We start from the raw sequence: 19,853 nt of genomic DNA, 5'->3' as shown, positions 1-19,853 counted from the left end.
TTGACAAGGGTTCGTCAGTGCTCACCTGTTGTGTAATTTTCTTCTGATCATCTGATTTTTGTCTGATCATTTCTGAGTACATCACAGCTGCATTGCAAATATCCTGAAAAAACAAACATTGACGTGTTAGTCTATTTGAATCAGTGGTTCTATAAAGAGAACCATCTATTGGCACCGACTTACTGCCAATCCTGCTGTTTATCCAGTATTTATTTCCAGATTTCAGCAATTGCAATGTTGTGGAATTAATAGCTCCAACATCATCAGTCCCCGTTCATCTACATCAGTCTTACATCTCCTGTGGATAACTATTGCCACCTGCAGATAATGAGCCTTCCACTACTCTGCCTAAGCCACCTTAACCAGTGGTGTCAGTCAGTCTCCCCATCACCAGCATTCCCTCTGTTCCTCCCCACTCTCTAAATAACAATCCTTCTTTAGACAAAGTATTATCAATCTCTCTGCACTGATGCTGCCCGACTTGCTTGGCATCTCCGGCATTTTCTGTGCTTATTTCGGATGTCCAGTTTTCAGTGTTTCACTTTTGACTGGTGCTGGGAATGCACCTTGTACAGTATCCAATCCAGATACTAAACTGCTCAACAAATTCCCTAATTCCAAGTCTATTGTACCACACGCACGCAGCTCACTCGAATAATCTGAACTAGCAGAAAGCTAGAGCAGCAGCAGTTTGAATGTGTATAATTGCCTTTCACACAGAAACCTTGGCAAGCATATAACATAGAACAAAAGGAAACCAATGAAGGGTGGCTGCTGAACTGTTATTTTCTGGTTAAGTCAAGATAGGGAGAAGTGGGGATAAAGGACCATGAAATATTTGTAGGTCATGATCCAGTCTGAGTCAACTGAAGTGACAACTAACTAGACTGAACAAGATTGAATGGAGCTCTTGGAAACCATGCAGATTACTCTCTGTAATCAGAAGCTCAGGTTAGTCAAGCAACCATCTTTGGTGTCTCTCTTGTGAGTTTTATTCACTCCTCAGCCTCTTTATTCCAGTTTCTTCACACCAGCCAGAGAATCTTAATACCAGTTAAACAGGAGAAGGAGACCCCAGCAGGCTAGTGTGTTCGAGATCCCAGTAGGCTAATGTGCTTGGTTTACTCTGGCTTTCTACACAGTATCGGGAGGAATCAGTGTAGTTACTCACGTCAGTGATCTTTGTTACAAACACAAAAGCTCCCATCGGGTCAGGCCAGGCCAGCTGTAGCCAGAAGCTCTTGATCTGACTGAAACAGGTCACCACATCAACAGCTGAGCTGCTGTGTTTGGACAGGGTGTCAACGGGATCGAGCTGGGGAAAAAATCACAAACGTTCACTGTCGTTACCAGCAGAAAGAAGAACAGGGCAGCACAGAATTCACCAGCAGACAGAGTCATTCATTGAACACACACAGCCCTGTTGCTGGCTCCATCCAAACTTTGAATCACCTGCCATTTCCCATCCGCACCCTCCCTTGTCAAGAAGTCTACCCTCCCTCTGATTCTCCTTTCATACTTCAGTTGTTCTCCTTCAAAGAAAAAAAACATACACACAGAAACAAGCCCATCTTTCCATGATGCCTCTACCAATCATGAAGTCAATTTAAAAATAATCCCGACTGCCTGTACATTGACCTATATCCTTCCATTCCCTGCCTGATCATATGCCTGTCTAATTGCCTTTTAAATATTGCTACTGTATCTGCTTTCACCTCCTCTCCTGGCAGTACTTTCCAGGCACCTGTCACTCTGAGTAAACAAAAAACTTGCTCTCAAATCTTCTTTACACTTTTCTCTCACCTTAAATCTCTGCCCTCTGGTATTTGACTCCTCCACCCTGGGAAAAAGACTGACTTTCTATGTCAGTCATGTTCTATCAGTTTGCCCATCGGCCTCTGGCGCTCCAGAGAAAACAATCCAACCTTTCCTTATAGCTAGTACTCTCTAATCCAGGCAAAATCCTGGTGAATCCCTCTTGCATCCTCTCAAAGACTTCCACATCTTTCCTGTATTGCAACAACCAGAACTGCAACGATGCTCCAAATGCGAAGTTTTGTACAGCTACTCAAAGTCCCGTCTGGTAAAGGTATGTATTCCATAAACCTTCTTTACCACCCTCAATACTTGTATCACTAATTCAGGGAGCAACTTCCTAGCTCTTTGCTTCATCCCTCCCCCTCCAAGTTTCACCCATCATCTGGTGGTTCTCTCTCTCCCCTCCCTGAACATTTTAAGACTACTCCTCAGCTTTTTATCTCCAGTCCTGCTGAAGGGTTTCGGCCCGAAACATCAACTGTACATTTTTTCATAAACGCTGCCTGCCCTGCTGAGTTCCTCCAGCATTTTGTGTGTGTGTGTGTGTTGCTCGGATTTCCAGCATCTGCAGATTTTCTCTTGTTTACAGCTTTTGCACACTCATTTTCTACTATAGTTCACTAATGTGAGTGAAGCTTCACCGGACAATTGTCAGCTGAATGCAAGAGGAAGACAGGAGCGAAAGGCCTACCTTGCCAATGCGTTCAAAAACATGAAAAGCTGTTAGCTGATCCCATTTACCTTCTCAAATCATTTACCTGATCCACCATCACCGCCTTCGTGATCCGTTCACATGCCTTCTCATAAACAATGTGTAGCCACTTGTTAATAGATATCTGGAACCAGTCATGGAAATTCCCGAGTCCCAGATCTGAGTCCCTGCAGAGGTGAAGATAAACAGATTTAGGGCCTGAACAGGATGCAGTATTATAATTCTCCCTGCTAGGTCTTTGGGATCTGATGATAGACCAACCCTTGCTCGTTGGAATCAGTCTGACATAATTCCCTGCTGGGTGGGATCTGTGTGTTTGATCATTCCCCGTTGAATGGGACCCAGTATGGGATTGCTGCTCTTCTTCACCTAAAGGGAGATGTTGCTTCAGCTCAGTGTTTCCTTGAGCAGTGCTGTACCTGATAATCAGAGTGGACTTTATACACAGCTTCAGAATGTCCTTAGACCCACATCCTTCTGCTACCATTGGGCTATGATTGACACCCACATATTACATACATTTGTGGACATCTCACTTTAGGAAAGATATCGTGGCCTTAGAAAGGACGCAGAGGTTTCCTGGAATGGCCCTGGGGATGAGGGACTTCAATGTGGAGCAGCCAGGATTGTTTTTAGATGAGAGCAGGCTAAGGGAAAATTTCAAAGAGATGGCTCAAATGGAGTAATGCAAAAAGAGCAAAACAGCATGCGTATGGACACATAATTTAGGAGTATGAGTAGGCCACTCTGTCTCTCAAATCTGCCACACATTTTCTAAGATCATGGTTTGTCTGACTGTCATTCCACCTTTGCATTAAATCTTCTCCCTTTTCACCCCGTTATTTATCAAGAATCTATACGGTTCTCTCTTAAAAGTTATCAAAAATGTTGGTTCCATCACAGGGAAAGACCGTTCCAAAGACTTGCAGCCCTTCAAGAGAAAAAAAAGTTCTATCTTAAAGGATGATCCTTTATTTTTAAACAGTGACCCTCGTTCCAGATTCATTCACAAAATGACATGCCCTCTGAGTGTTCACACCAAGAAAATCTTTGGTTAATATGGTCCCCTTACTGCATTCACACTTATTGACACTCCCAATGACTTAGGGGCTTTCATCCCTGGTGCTGTATTGAAGTAAAATGTTGCATCTTGTGTAGATATCATTCCAGTCTCCCAAATTCCCAGTCTGTCGATGATGCTACTTTCCACATCACAGTACCTTGATCTCTCTTTTTCCTCAACTGCTTGTTCCTTCCACCATGATTGACATGATCCTCAACCATGCCTGTTCCATTGCCCATACCCGCCTTCAATCGTTGTGCCTCCACACTCTGAGCATCCACCGTAATATCTGGATCCTCCTGTCTTATGCCTCCTCCTTCAAGTTATTGAAAGAACTGTTTCTTCCTGAATTTCTGATTCATTCTTCCCCTTTCACCCTCTGCTTTCCATGCATATGCAGGGCAATACCCATTTATCTCCAGACATAGCAGATGAAGGCAGGATTCACTTGCTCTTCAAATTGAGCGTTCTACTGTTAGTGCTCACTCTGTGGTTTATATCACATTGGGAAATGCAGAGTGGGTGACATTTCTGCAGCAAACTTCACTCAGAGCACAAGTTCCACCCAGACTTCCAACTAGCTGTTACCTTACTTCTCAATTTCTCTCTGACACATCTGTCTTTGTCCTCCTGCACTTTTTCAATGAAACTTAAAGTAACAACACCCGATCTTCCTGCTAAGGTGGTAGCACAGACTGGTATGGAAACACCAATGCCTCTGAGCAGAATGTCCTACAGAAAGTAGTGGATTTGGCCCACTACATCACAGGTAAAGTCCTCCCACCCATTGAGCATATCTACTTGAATTATTATCATAGGAAAGCAGAATTCATCATCAGAGATCCCCACCACCCAGGTCATGCTCTCTTCTCACTGCTGCCATCATGTAGAAGATACAAGGGCCTCAGTACTTGCACCACCAGGTTCAAGAACAGTTACTACAAAAGGGGATAACTAAGCTCAACTTCACTTGCTCCATCATTCAAATGTTCCCACAACCTGTAATCTCATTTTCAAGGACTCTTTTCTTTATCTCTTTATCTCATGTTCTTGTTATTTATTGCTATTTATTTATATTTGCAGAGTTTGTTGCCTTCTGCACTCTGGTTGATCTTTCATTGATCCTGTTATAGTTACTATTCAGTAGATTTGCTGAGTATCCCCACAGGAAAATTAATGTCAGCATTGTATATGGTGACATATATGTACTTTGATAATAAATTTACTTTGAACTTTGAACGGACTTCCAGACTGAACATTGAATTCAATACAGTCAGATAATCAGCACATGTTGCATTGTTCATTTTCATTAATCATTATTTTGGGGGGTAATTTTATATTTTATTCATCTTCTGCTTCTCAAGCTCCAGATACCTTCTACAGTATTGTTCACCAATGCCTTGACCACTCTTTCTCACCTGGCTCCATCACCACTTTGATCATTCATTTCTACCCTCTACCTTCACAGAGACCCCTCTCTGCCTCCTCCCCCATTCTCTGCACTTTGAAGCTTGTTTTACTTCCTAGTCCTCATAAAAGATCAGCAACCTGAAATATTAATACTTCCTCGCTGCAACTCTCTGATCTTCCAAGTATTTTTAAATAGTTGTAGCTTCAGTCAACTCACTTCAATGGCAGGAATTCCCTGAAGTGTTTAATTTCCTTCAGAGACAGATATAGCTCGAACAGTGTCTCTGCGATTTGCTGGGTCATTCTCGACATCTCCTGTTCCATGGCTGCTCCCAGCTCCTCCATTACTGTCAAGACATCATCTGCAATCTGCGGGAGGCATCAAACAGCCAGTTGAGGAAATCAGTTTGTGACTCAGCTAGAGATTAGGAAGCAGTTTGAAGAGAGCCAAGATACTCAGGTGGTCCTGTGTCACAATCTTGTTGGGCTCTGCCTCCTCAGTGGAGAAGGAGCCTACCTGAAGCAGAAACTATTCTGATGGATTTAAAGACATGACGACGGCAGGAGGGGCCATAGGCATAAAGGGGAGTTGTACGACAGGACCAATGCTCTGATTCTGAATGTGGTAAGTTCTTATCAAGCCCAGGTTGTTCATTTGCAATGAACAGTAGCCATATTGAGTAGGGCCCATCCACTCATTGTGACAGTCAGGTACACAGTTATCCAAAATCATCCACCCATTCCGAGAAACCTAAATGAGGAGATGGGAAATGCTGTCAAGGTAATGTAAAGGTTATGGAGGAACAAATCAACACCGGGAGGTCATCAAATGAGGTGAGTCACAGGAGGAATGTGATGCCCTGGTCTCAGTTTGCTGATGTTTACACATTGTTTCAATTTGGAAAGTTTTTGGCTGCAGGCTGATCTTTCACTAATGGGGTGCTCAATCCTCACAATGCGGGCTCACCAGCAAAGCCTCCCGTGGTGGAGAAGGAGGGGGCCAATGCTGAGAAACTCATTTGTGAAAAGCAGGGGGGCAGACTTCCTCTCAGGATATCTAAGATTGGTCCCAATCTGTCCAATGGGGAGTTCACCTTCACACGAGGCTTTCCCTATAATTCACTCACACCCCTTGGGGGCTAACTCTGGGTGTCTCTCACATGGGATGGGGGCTTACTTTGAGCATCTCCGTTCACAGCAGATTACAGTCTCTGATATTCCCGTTATCCTTACCAGTTTCTCCAGCTGCTGGTAAGTCAAACTAAAGTACTCAATCTTCACAACACTAGAAACAGAAAGACATTCTTTTAAGTTTACAAGGAACAGCAGCTCAGTGCAGTTATAAGCCCTTAAGAAGTTCATTCACACATTTATATGAACATCTCTCTGACATATCTCAGTACCCCTGTCAAGCTGGTAAAGTCGGATTGGCTCAGAGCAGGACTCCAAGAACACAAGGAATTACTACCGTGTGCAATCTGCACCAACACCTTATGTCCCATCCCCGTCTCGTGACCACGGGCTCACTGTCTCACCAAAGCCTGCGACCTCTTTGCCAGTCTAACCCCATCCTCCCCTCCTTCACCCACTCCAAACCCACCAAAGAATAAGAAAATAATCCACAATAAATCCGAAGAGGTTTATAGATAAGCAACCCAAAGCAGAGGCACTAGATGATCTGGTGAATTATGTGTCCTCAAATGGGACAGAAATACTGCTACGGAGTATGTCTTGTAGTGGTGGATTGGGGAAGCTCTACCATGTATCTCACACATACTACAGTATGGGTTTTACTTCACAGCACAGGTCAAGTACAAGATAGAGCTTCCTCTGTCCTTAATTTAATCTCATAAAGTAATTGAAATGCTATAAAAGAGGAAAAGAAAACGAAAATGCTTACCTCATAAATATTTTGCCGTAGAGTTTTTGTTTTTTGCGCAAATCTGTGCAAACTGTGTCAACCAGCATGACCAGAGCCCTCAGCCGAGCCTGATCTGTCTGAAATTTAAAGTCAGTGTTTTACAATGCAAGGAGTTTTCCATTTCCACTTCACACCCCTCAAACCCAAGTCACTCCAAACTCTCTCCCCCTAACCTGCCCTCTGCCCCAGGCACAGCTCACCTCCTAAACCCAAAAATGCCCCCATTCTGAACACAAATTATCCCCCAAAACTCAACCTGCAATCCACCCCAGACCCAAATTATTCCATAAACATACCTCACTCTTCCAAACATAATTCAACCAATTCTGATGAATGGTCATTTTTCTGAAACATTAACTCCATTTCTCTCTCCTCAGGTGATGCCCAACCGGCTGAATATTTCTAGCATTCTCTAACATTATTTCAGAATTCCAACATGTCAGTTTTTATTTTTACCTTTCACTAATACATCTCCCACTAAATGCAAAACCCCTCACTTTCCCACAGATAGGAGGCCTTTGGGTGGATCCTCGTGGTTTCATGTAATCTCTGTGGTGTAATAACAAACTCCATCACTGAAACAGCCATCCTTCCCCATCCTTACTACAGTCTGAGCTCGTACAGCCAAGCTGATTGTGAAAATTTAAAAAAAAAGACGCCGATGCAGAAAATATAAAAAACTCAAAAATACAGGAAATACTCAGCAGGTCAGGCTGTATCTGTGAGAAGATAAATGACTTCTGACATTCCATCAGAAATATGAAGTAAATTTCAAGTAAGTTCTGGTGAGTGAACATTGATCAAGCTGATCATGAGTTCATTAATAAATAAGGAAGACTGAGTATTCAGCAACAATGGACAACAGAGGGAGACTGAGTATTCAAGTAGCAATGGACAACAGAGGGAGACTGAGTATTCAAGTAGCAATGGACAACAGAGGGAGACTGAGTATTCAGCAACAATGGACAACAGAGGGAGACTGAGTATTCAAGTAGCAATGGACAACAGAGGGAGACTGAGCATTCAGCAACAATGGACAACAGAGGGAAACTGAGTATTCAGCAACATTGGACAACAGAGGGAGACTGAGTACTCAAGTACCAATGGACAACAATGCCAAGTCACATTCCTGTGTTTCTACACAGATTGTCGAATTCACATTAACATACCTTGGTTACTGGTTTGAAGCTATCTCTCATTTTCTGATACCATTCAACTGTGGATTGCTATAAAATTAACACAGTGCCAATTATTACAGTGTTACTTTTTCAGGGTCTCTTGATGCATGCTTGCAAATGCATTTAGCTGCAGTTGATGCACAGTCCAGTGCAGCTATGTTTATTCTGAGTCTGACTGAAACTGTGTTCAGCTGACTGCAAGATACAACACTTCCTACAACATATTCTCATTAACAATCTCTGTTGTCTTCCTTCTCACCTAAAGGTAGTTGAGAAATTGAGCTACTTGACAACTAACAGTATAAAAACTTTATCGTTCACTTCTTGGGTACATTCTCTCCCCCTCCCACCGAACCCACTGAAGAATGATATAGCACATTATTTCATATAAAGCCACATTCAACTTTGACTGTCTGCCCTTGGCCCTTAGTTCTGATGAATTGCATATTGTTGTGATTCTGGCTTCTCGTCATCTTTACAAACCAGATCATCGAAGGATTCCCTTTGTGAGCTTCTGACATTTGATGCTGTTATCATCATGTTATAGCACATCCAGAAGCCTCTCCCATGGCACTTATTATCAATAGCATTCTGCAAGATGAGTTACTCTACATCAGAAGGGTTCTTTCCTCAATCCCACTAACAATATGCAGGTGAGCCCCACTGCATTGTTACCTTGTAGATTGTGCCTGCACTTTCAAACTACTGACAGTGAAAGTCACACACTGTACCTTTGTTCTCACAACCAGTTCCTCATGGGGCGGCTTATGAACAGGGCAGATTACTTTGAAAGCCTCCATGGAGTGAATCTTCAACAAGCACCTGAAAATATCGAAGGAGAATGGATGAGAGAAGCATGGAGGGGTCGGGGGGGGGGGTGACATTGAAAAAGAAAAGAGCCAGGATGGGGATAGACATAGGGGAATAGTATGAGAGCGGGAAAGAGAGTGAGAAAGAAATAAGCAGAGAGAACTAGATTGAAAGGTAATGAAGCAGAGAGCTGGAGACAATGATAGAAAGCATGACAGCGAGAGAAAATCAGAGCGAGAAGACAAGGAAAGTGATGAAAGATATTGAATCAGAACATTGACACTGGAGAAGGCAGTTCAGCTTTTCATGTTCATGCTGATTAAAAAGGGTAACCCCTACTAATCCCATCTTCTAGCCTTGCACCAAAGTCATTGCAAACAGCTCTTTGTGAGCACATCCAAGTACTATGCAACTGTGCTAAGGGCAATGCTGAAAATGCCCTTCCGAACTATGCTTTCCCGACCCCCACCACCCTCCGGATATCAAATATTTCCTCATCTCTGTTATGCTTTGTAATTTCAAAACATTAAACTAGTTCAAAGGAAAAGTTGGGAGTTTGAAATGTGAATCAAACTTAGTTTTCACTTTAATTGAGGCACGTGCTTATCATGTGGCTGAGTAATGGCATATGCAATTAACACATTTATATATATATAACCCATAATGAATTATTTAAACGAAGAGGAATGCTTAATCAACCAATATATTTACAATATTACTGAAATATTAAATACACAACCATCTCCCATTTAGTTCTTCTGCCAATTACTTTAAATCTACACACCCTGGTTTACAATTCCTTACCTAAGGAAAATAGGTCCTCCCTATTAGAAAGATATCGAGATGGAGAGGGAAGCAGAGAGAGATTAGTTATTGGTTAAACCGTATTCTCTCCATTGCAGCAGTTTTGTTTCTGTCACTATAGTTACTGACTTGCTGGGAGACGTGGACCAAGAGGAGAGCTGGTCTGATCACTAACCTGTATGGCTGAGCTGCTCACTGAAGGGCTGGTTGTTATGATAATGCACAAACCCACTACGACTGCCGATCGCTATTCAGTAAAGACACAGAAGGTGATCTTTGCAGGTATTAGATAGGCTAGGTTGATTGGTTCAGATATCAAGCTCTCCTTGCACTCGCAGGCCCAGTTCTTTTTCTAGTCTGGCTTGGCATGCTTCTGGCATCATGGTCTGACCTGGAATGCTTCAGCTTGTTACAACTTGGTTTAGTCTATGTTAGTTCTGGCCACTTCATTGCCATCAGACACTGGAGATAAAGATCTGCCTCTTCCTCTGTCCAGGAGTCACCTGCCTCTTTTGGGTGTCGGCTACATTGGAAATGATTTCTAATGCCACTGTGGCAGGGTGGGGAGCTGAAAGGGGCAGTTTGTCATTGGTTACACTGACAAATATTTGAATGCGTACATACTGAGCTGAGAGATCCAGTTATCTCAGTCAGCTTATTAATACCCCTCATAATTATATATATCTCTATACGATCACCCCTCATCCTCCTACACTCCAGGGATGAAAAGTCCCTTGGTCAATGATCAAGCTGCCCCTCAGGTCCGTTTTAAATCCTCAGTCTCTCAGCCTAAATCACAGCCTCTTCTCATAAATCAAGCCCGCTAGCCCTAGTGACATCCTTCCTGTCTGATTTGGTGTGGCCTAGTTTTACAAGTCCAGTTTAATCTGGCATGGCTTGGTCGGGATTACCTCAGCATCAGCTCTAGCTGCATCAGTGCCTTTGGAGCATTGAAGGGAAAGACCTGCCTCATCCTGTGTAGCAACATCCAGCAGTAGTCGATGAAAAGGACAAAACTATCGCCCAGGGACTCTACCTGCAGCAAACCAAAGTTACAGATATGAGACAACCATTACAATAATTGAAATAACCGTTGAGGAGGGATTGTGCCATCAGGCTCAGAGTAAGCTGCAATAGACCATTGGAATCCTGATGCTGGGACCTTCCTTTCCAGGGGTAGGTGTGATGTGGGCTAACGGTGGAAAATTTCAGGCAGAGTGACGAGCTCCTGCAATTTACCATCTGTTCTTTTGTCTAGACCAGGGGTTCCCAACCTGCGGTCCACAGGCCCCTTGCTTAGTGGTATTGGTCCATGGCATAAAGTGGGTTGGGAACCCCTGGTCTAGAATATAAGCTTCTGAATTTAGCCCTTCTTAATAGGGTAGGTACTTGAAGCAGTGAGTTCTGCTGGTTCTGCCTGCTTAGAGCACATCACACTAGGAGAATTATGAGTTCTGCATACATTAACTAGGATAGGAATTCTCTAGAACAGCCAAAGGGAACTTGTTTTATTAATGCACCCAAGTCAAATGACATGCTCAAAACAGTACAAATCCTTAAAGAGGAAATACATGTAGCATTCTTAAAAAGATGTATTGATATAGAACAATGATAGCGTTACATTCCTACATCCGTAACAGCTAAAATAACCACTTTGGTCTTAGTCCTTTGATCATCTTGAGATGCTAAGGTTTCCACTTCATGGACAGCACCTGGTGAATTCTGGGTGGGAGGATGTTAGTTCTTGCATCAACTGAGGTGTTTCAGTTTCTTCATCAATTTTGGAACAAATGTTTTGTACCTGTTAATCATCAGTCTCGTGGGTAATCTCTGGAAGACATGTATGCATGGATTGTGTTGTGACTGTCAACGAAAGCCACTGGAGAGACACGCGGCTAGGACTATAAAAGTCTTTATTTGGCACACACAAGCTGACAGTATTTGAAGTCACTCTGGAGGGAGACTGCGTGTCCTCATAATCTAATCTAACCCAACAATATATCACATTTTTATATGCTAAAGACCAAAGATAAAGCAGGACAATTCTATAGTTACAATGTATCTACAATGCTTCCTTTGAATTACACACACTTTTCAAACACCTAGATATTTGCACCAACACTCCAAACACCCGAAATGAACGTTAATCAGCACTGAGTCTGGGCTGCATTCATGCATATCCAGACATCTCAGACCAATGGGGTGTTTCCTGGTTTGTAATAGACCCCAGTCTGCAGTTCCAAGTATATTATTGTTCTGAGCATCATTTAAATTTCAAACTACAATCGGCAATTCAGATCTGAAGACTGGCTGCTGTTGAAATTAATATTTGCTATATTCCATAATTCCAGAATACGCCCTGACAGATTGCACGAAGCAAGACTGGCTGGTGCTGTTCTAGTTGCTGTTTATAGTGTTGCTTTGTAATCAGTAAAGTTCTTGCTTCCCTTTGGCTTGAACAATATGGATGACCTCTTCTAGTATTTGCATAATTCTTTCTGCTTCACCATTGGCTTGTGACCAGCCAGGTGCGATCTTGTCATATAGGAAACCTAGGAAGTTTGTGAACTTGGTGAATTGTTCACTATTGAATGGTGATCCATTATCTATCTCCTCTATTTGCAGTGCACCAAGCAACATGGATATATTCACTCTTCGGCTTGGTGGCATTCACAGGAGGGCTCCTTACAACAGGGATTGTACTCGTTGACAACCTCAAGCAAAAGATGAGTAGAAGGCAAGTCAGCAAAGCCAACACTAACAGTAACCCTTTGGGTAACTCTGACATTCACATCAGCTCTTGTAGAATTAACAACGTAGTTATTTTGCACATGAGTTTTGGAGTCTGGGCTCAGAGACGGATCCAGCATGGGCAATAGTCTCCCCACCACTGAGGACATCTTCAAAAGGCAGAGCCTCAAGAAAGCAGCATTCACCATTAAGGGCCCTCTGCAACATGCCCTCTTCTCATTACTTTCACCAGGGAGGAGGTACAGGAGCCTGAAGATGAACACTCAGTGTTTAGGAACAGATGCTTCTCCCCTGCCGTCAGACTACTGAATGTTCCAGGCATATAACTATATAACCATATAATAATTACAGCACGGAAACAGGCCATCTTGGCCCTTCTAGTCTGTGCCGAATGTTACCCTCACCTAGTCCCACCGACCTGCACTCAGCCCATAACCCTCCATTCCTTTCCTGTCCATATAGCTATGCAATTTAACTTTAAGTGACAACATCGAACTTATCTCAACCACTTCTGCTGGAAGCTCATTCCACACAGCTACCACTCTCCGAGTAAAGAAGTTCCCCCTCATGTTGCCCCTAAACTTTTGCCCTTTAACTCTCAACTCATGTCCTCTTGTTTGAATCTCCCCTACTCTCAATGGAAAAAGCCTATCCACGTCAACTCTATCTATCCCCCTCATAATTTTAAATACCTCTATCAAGTCCCCCCTCAACCTTCTTCGCTCCAAAGAATAAAGACCCAACTTGTTCAACCTTTCTCTGGAACTTAGGGGATGAAGCCCAGATAACATTCTAGTAAATCTTCTCTGTACTCTCTCTATTTTGTTGACATCTTTCCTATAACTCGGTGACCAGAACTGTACACAATACTCCAAATTTGGCTTGACCAATGCCTTGTACAATTTTAACATTACATTCCAACTCCTATACTCAATGCTCTGATTTATAAAGGCCAGCATACCAAAAGCTTTCTTCACCACCCAATCCACATGAGATTCCACCTTCAGGGAACTATGCACCATTATTCCTTGATTCCTCTGTTCTACTGCATTCTTCAATGCCCTACCATTTACCATGTACGTCCTATTTTGATTAGTCCTACCAAAATGCAGCACCTCACATTCATCAGCGTTAAACTCCATCTGCCATCTTTCAGCCCACTCTTCTAACTGGCCTAAATCTCTCTGCAAGCTTTGAAAACCAACTTCATTACATTATCCACAACTCCTCCTATCTTAGTATCATCTGCATACTTACTAATCCAATTTACCACCCCATCATCCAGATCATTAATATATATGACAAACAACATTGGACCCAGTACGGATCCCTAAGGCACACCACTAGTCACCGGCCTCCAATCTGACAAACAATTATCCAACACTACTCTTTGGCATCTCCCATCCAGCCACTGCTGAATCCATTTTACTACTTCAATATTAATACCTAACGATTGAACCTTCCTAACTAACCTTCCGTATGGAACCTTGTCAAAGGCCTTACTGAAGTCCATATAGACAACATCCACCGCTTTACCCTCATCAACTTTCCTAGTAATCTCTTCAAAAAATTCAATAAGATTTGTCAAACATGACTTTCCATGCACAAATCCATGTTGACTGTTCCTAATCAGACCCTGTCTATTCAGATAATTATATATACCATCGCTAAGAATACTTTCCATCAATTTACTCACCACTGACGTCAAACTCACAGGCCGATAATTGCTAGGTTTACTCTTAGAACCCTTTTTAAACAATGGAACAACATGAGCAATACGCCAATCCTCCGGCACCATTCCCGTTTCTAATGACATTTGAAATATTTCTGTCAGAGCCCCTGCTATTTCCACATTAACTTCCCTCAAGGTCCTAGAGAATATCCTGTCAGGACCCGGAGACTTATCCACGTTTATATTCCTTAAAAGCACCAGTACTTCCTCTTCTTTAATCATCATAGTTTCCATAACTTCCCTACCTGTTTCCCTTACCTTACACAATTCAATATCCTTCTCCTTAGTGAATACCGAAGAAAAGAAATTGTTCAGAATCTCCCCCATCACCTTTGGTTCCACACATAGCTGTCCACTCTGATTCTCTAAGGGACCAATTTTATCCCTCACTATCCTTTTGCTATTAATATAACTGTAGAAACCCTTGGGATTTATTTTCACCTTACTTTCCAAAACAACCTCATACCTTCTTTTAGCTTTTCTAATTTCTTTCTTAAGATTCTTTTTACATTTTTTATATTCCTCGAGCACCTCATTTACTCCATGCTGCCTATATTTATTGTAGATATCTCTCTTTTTATGAACCAAGTTTCCAATATCCCTTGAAAACCATGGCTCTCTCAAACTTTTAACCTTTCCTTTCAACCTAACAGGAACATAAAGATTCTGTACCCTCAAAATTTCACCTTTAAATGACCTCCATTTCTCTATTACATCCTTCCCATAAAACAAATTGTCCCAATCCGCTCCTTCTAAATCCTTTTGCATCTCCTCAAAGTTAGCCTTTCTCCAATCAAAAATCTCAACCGTAGGTCCAGACCTATCCTCCATAATTATATTGAAACTAATGGCATTGTGATCACTGGACCCGAAGTGCTCCCCAACACAAACCTCCGTCACCTGACCTATCTCATTCCCTAACAGGAGATCCAACACTGCCCCTTCTCTAGTTGGTACCTCGATGTATTGCTGCAAAAAAACTATCCTGCACACATTTTACAAACTCCAAACCATCCAGCCCTTTTACAGTATGGGCTTCCCTGTCTATGTGTGGAAAATTAAAATCTCCCACAATCACTACCTTGTGCTTACTACAAATATCTGCTATCTTCTTACAATTTTGCTCCTCCATTTCTTGCTCCCCATTTGGTGGTCTATAATACACCCCTATAATTGTTACTACACCTTTCCCATTCCTCAATTCCACCCAAATAGCCTCCATAGACGAGCCCTCTAATCTATCCTGCCAGAGCACTGCTGTAATATTTTCTCTGACAAGCAACGCAACACCTCCCCCTCTTGTCCCTCCGATTCTATCACACCTGAAGCAATGAAATCCAGGAATATTTAGTTGCCAATCACACCCCTCCTGTAACCATGTTTCACTAATAGCTACCACATCATACTTCCAGGTATCAATCCATGCTTTAAGCTCATCCACCTTTCTTATAATGCTCTTAGCATTAAAATAAATGCATTTAAGAAATTTTCCACCTCTTACTCTCTGTTTATCACTAATGGTGCAAACAACTTTACTATTTTCTTTTTCTTCCTTCTCCCCTACATCTGTTCCTACACTCTGGTTCCCCTCCCCCCCGTATCTAGTTTAAATCCACTGCAGCCTCTCTAGCAAACCCACCTGCAAGAATATTTGTCCCTCTCCAGTTCAGATGTAAACCGTCCCGTCGGAACAGGTCCCACCTTCCCTGGAAAACTGCCCAATTATCTATAAATCTGAAGCCCTTCCTCCTGCACCATGTCTTCAGCCACGTATTGATCTGCACTATCTTACTATTTCTAAACCTGTTGCACGTGGCACTGGTAGCAATCCTGAGATTGCTATCCTGGAGGTCTTGTCCTTTAACTTGCCACCTAACTCCCTAAACTCGCCTTTCAGGACCTCCTCACTCTTCCTACCCACGTCATTGGTCCCTATATGGACCACGACATCTGGCTGCTCACCCTCCCTCTTGAGAATACCGAGAACTCGATCCGAGATATCGCGGACCTTGGCACCAGGGAGGCAACAGACCATCCGGGATTCTCGATCTCTTCCACAGAACCTCTTATCTATTCCCCTAACTATCGAATCCCCTATCACCACTGCTCTCCTCTTTTCCCTCCTTCCCTTCTGAGCTGAGGGTCCAGTCTCGGTGCCAGAGACGCAACCACTACAACTTGTCCCTGGTAGGTCGTCCCCATCAACAGTATCCAGAACGATCTCACTACTTTGCTCCTTTTTCGCAATGCTTAGTTATTTCTTATATATTTCTTGTTGTAATATTTTACCTGCTACATTGTCTTGCCGCAATACAAGTTTCACAACGTAGCAGAAATGGCTAATGCAGGGGGCATAAATGTAAAGCGATTGGAGGAAAGTGTAGGGGGGGGTTGGTCAGAGGCATGTTCTTTATGGAGAGCGTGGTGGTGGAAGAGGTACATGCATTAGCGACATTTAAGAGTCTCTTAGGCACCTGTATAGTATAAAAATGGAGGGCTATGTGGGAGGGAGGGGTTAGATTGATCATGGAGTGGGTTAAAAGGTCAGCACAACATTGTGGGCTGAAGGGCCTGTACTGTGCTGTACTATCCTGTGTTTTATATGTCAGTGATAATACACCTGATTATGATTATGGCATCTAGCAATGTCAACCTGAGAACCAAGGCTTCTTTTTTAATTAGTCATAGTCATACTTTATTGATCCCGGGCGAAATTGGTTTTCGTTATGGTTGCACCATAAATAATTAATTAGTAATAAAGCCATAAATAATTAAATAGTAATATGTAAATTATGCCAGGAAATAAGTCCAGGACCAGCCTATTGGCTCAGGGTGTCTGACCCTCCAAGGGAGGAGTTGTAAAGTTTGATGGCCACAGGCAGGAATGACTTCCTATGACGCTCTGTGTTGCATCTCGGTGGAATGAGTCTCTGGCTGAATGCACTCCTGTGCCCACCCAGTACATTATGTAGTGGATGGGAGACATTGTCCACGATGGCATGCAACTTAGACAGCAACCTCTTTTCAGACACCATTGCTGCTTAGTTACCTTGAACTGTTGGTTAACTTCATCAAAGTCAGAATAAAAGTTATTATCAAAATAGATACTTTACTGTGTACAATTCTGATTCATTTTCCTGTGGGCATACTCAGCAAATCTATAGAATAGTAACTGTAACAGGATCAATGAAAGGTCAACCAGAGTGCAAGAGACAACAACTGTGCAAATGCGAATATAAGTAAATAGCAATAAATAACCAGAACTTGAGATAAAGAGTCCTTAAATTGAGATCATTGGCTGTGGGGAACATCTCAACGATGGAGTAAGTGAGTGTAGTCATCCCCTTTTGTTCAAGAGCCTGATGGTTGAGGGATAGTAGCTGTTCCTGAACCTGGTGATGCCTTTTTGCACCTTCTACCTGATGAGAACAGCGAGAAGAGAGCATGGCCTGGGTGGTGGGGATCTCTGCTTTCCTACAACAGGATTTCATGTCGTTTTGCTCAATGTTTGGGAGAGCTTTACCCGTGATCTGCTGGGCTGCATCCACTAAGTTGTGTAGAATTTTCCGTTCAAAGGCACTGGTGTTTCCATACTCCGCCATGATGCAGCCAGTCAATGCTCTCTCCATTATGCATCTATAGCAGTTTGTCAAAGTTTTAAGATGTCACATGCATAGTGTCTGCTTTGTGAGAGATTGCGTGATGACTTTACTTTTATTCTGCAGTCTGAGCTCCGAGATGGGTGCAGTTGGAAGAGTTGAGCTGCATTTGCAGTTAATGTGTAACGTCACTAGAGGGTGCACTTTCTACGGATTTCTCCATTTTGTGCCCGAATTGCTGCGGCTCTCAGGGAAGAAATACAATCCTGGCGTTCCGACAGTTTTGATTTTGTTTCGTGTCAAAATCACGGCCAATATTTACTGTTCTGTGGCCCTTTCTTCACAACGAATTGAGTCACTGATAGCACCGCATTTGTGATCTTTACAACGGAACGGGCTGAGCTGTGTTAACAATCAGAAGTGTAATTGCAGCCGCTTGAGATTAAATAAAATATCATGTAGGTTTTCTTGGAATTGAATGTCGTTTGAGATGAAAATATTCCTAGAACTTTAAAGAAGTAGTGCTTTTGTAACGAAATATCCTCACTGAGTTAAGCTGGTTGAAGGCTCGTTCACTCTTCATGTTAGCAGAAACCCCAGTATCAACCAGAATGTCCAATGTAAATTCAGTTCACTTACCTCCCAAGTACGCAGGACTGGTCAGCAACTGGATGGAGAGCGAGGTGTCTCCCAGTGGAGGTTGGATGTAGGGGATTTGCTGCCCGTTCCCTCGCTAGAGCCTTCAGCATTTTGGGCATCGAGGGAGAGAGGAAGAGGAGAGCCATCCGCAGTACCACCGATGCAGCAGAGAGGGCCTCAAGATGGCTGTGGCTCAAAAGAGGGGAGCCATGGAGTCATAAGTAGCTAGCCATCTGGACACAAGCTGGGGTCTGATCAGCCCCGGCTGGGTCACCTGGAGGAGGTTGTATGATGTTGAAAGACCCGAAACACCCGATGATTCCAGGATCATCACTGAAGATGTGTCCAGAGGCGTCAGTAGATGTATGTACACAGAATAGCTACGATGAGCGTGGTGAAAAACGTAGGATCATCACAATTGTTGTGGATTTCTGCTTCAACTTCCACATTGCTACCTGGTCTGATGAGGTTGGAAACCTTTGATTTACTGAGTGACAAACTCTTGCAAATTCATTAAAATTTCCACACGATATGTACTGGTTTCTTTTAGCAGGACATTTTTCTTTGTGAGGGCAGCTTCAACCCCACTATTATAAGACCACTGAAACGGTTTCCTAGTACGATAAGATGGACTCTTAGCCACAGAATTTACTTCGTTATGACCTTGACTGTTTCTCTGCACTGCACTTTCTCTGTAGTTGCAACAGTACATTCTGAATTCTGTTATTATTTTACAGTACTTTGTACTACTTCGATACATCATGGTCTGAATTGATCTGTGTGAACAATAAGCAAGTCAACTTTTTCACTGTACCTTGGTACAAGTGACAGTAATAAACCAATTCCAATTCCAGCTGCCAGCTTAGATGTAACACTGGGAGTTCCGAGATGTTGCCGATTGTTTTCTATAAATGATTCTTTTCTGGCATTTATTTCTCTTCTAACAGTACTTTGTAGATTTTTCTCTCCCTCAGCTACTCATGTGCTGTCTTAACTACTGCCTTAACTGTCGTGTGTCTTCACTGCTCATTGAAAGCGACTCGACAGTGGGAGGTGGGGATTGGCCCATGGATGGAGCATTGTAGCCCCTCACACTAGTTTCCTTTTGCTGATGACATCATGGCGCCGTACGGGTTTGAACCAATCACACGGCAGCCGTGCACTCTTGGGTTGCCGTGGACCAGGTAGACATTTGTGCCTCAGAACGGGTAGACAGCGGGTGTATGCTACAGTACTGCAGGCCAAGGGTAAACTTTAGATGAGTATTTGTCACTGTGAGTAGGAACATAGAAATCGACAGCACGCTACTGGTGCTTTGGCCCACAATGTTGTGCAGACCATGTAACCTACTCTAGAAACTGCCTAGAATTTCCCTACCACATAGCCCTCTATTTTTTTCTGAGCTCAATGTACCTA

At 42.9% G+C, this 19,853-nt stretch overlaps 1 protein-coding gene across 1 annotated transcript in view; it reads right to left on the bottom strand.

The window, feature by feature from the left end:
• Positions 1 to 19,853, bottom strand: part of baiap3 (BAI1 associated protein 3) — an 85,549-nt gene that overhangs the window by 21,307 nt on the left and 44,389 nt on the right. Inside the window, exons 14-22 of the mRNA XM_072267293.1 lie at positions 10,628 to 10,752; positions 8,834 to 8,924; positions 8,094 to 8,150; positions 6,904 to 7,001; positions 6,237 to 6,288; positions 5,221 to 5,372; positions 2,577 to 2,697; positions 1,172 to 1,315; positions 26 to 103 (exon numbers count right to left, since the gene is read on the bottom strand). Coding sequence (XP_072123394.1) covers positions 26 to 103; positions 1,172 to 1,315; positions 2,577 to 2,697; positions 5,221 to 5,372; positions 6,237 to 6,288; positions 6,904 to 7,001; positions 8,094 to 8,150; positions 8,834 to 8,924; positions 10,628 to 10,752 — 918 coding nt within the window. The remainder of the gene's footprint in view (positions 1 to 25; positions 104 to 1,171; positions 1,316 to 2,576; positions 2,698 to 5,220; positions 5,373 to 6,236; positions 6,289 to 6,903; positions 7,002 to 8,093; positions 8,151 to 8,833; positions 8,925 to 10,627; positions 10,753 to 19,853) is intronic.

Source organism: Mobula birostris, chromosome 9 (genome assembly GCF_030028105.1).
Source record: "Mobula birostris isolate sMobBir1 chromosome 9, sMobBir1.hap1, whole genome shotgun sequence".
In the NCBI taxonomy this organism is placed as follows: domain Eukaryota; kingdom Metazoa; phylum Chordata; class Chondrichthyes; order Myliobatiformes; family Myliobatidae; genus Mobula; species Mobula birostris.
The sequence above is the reverse complement of the archived record's forward strand: the minus strand, read 5'-3'. Positions and strand labels throughout refer to the sequence as shown.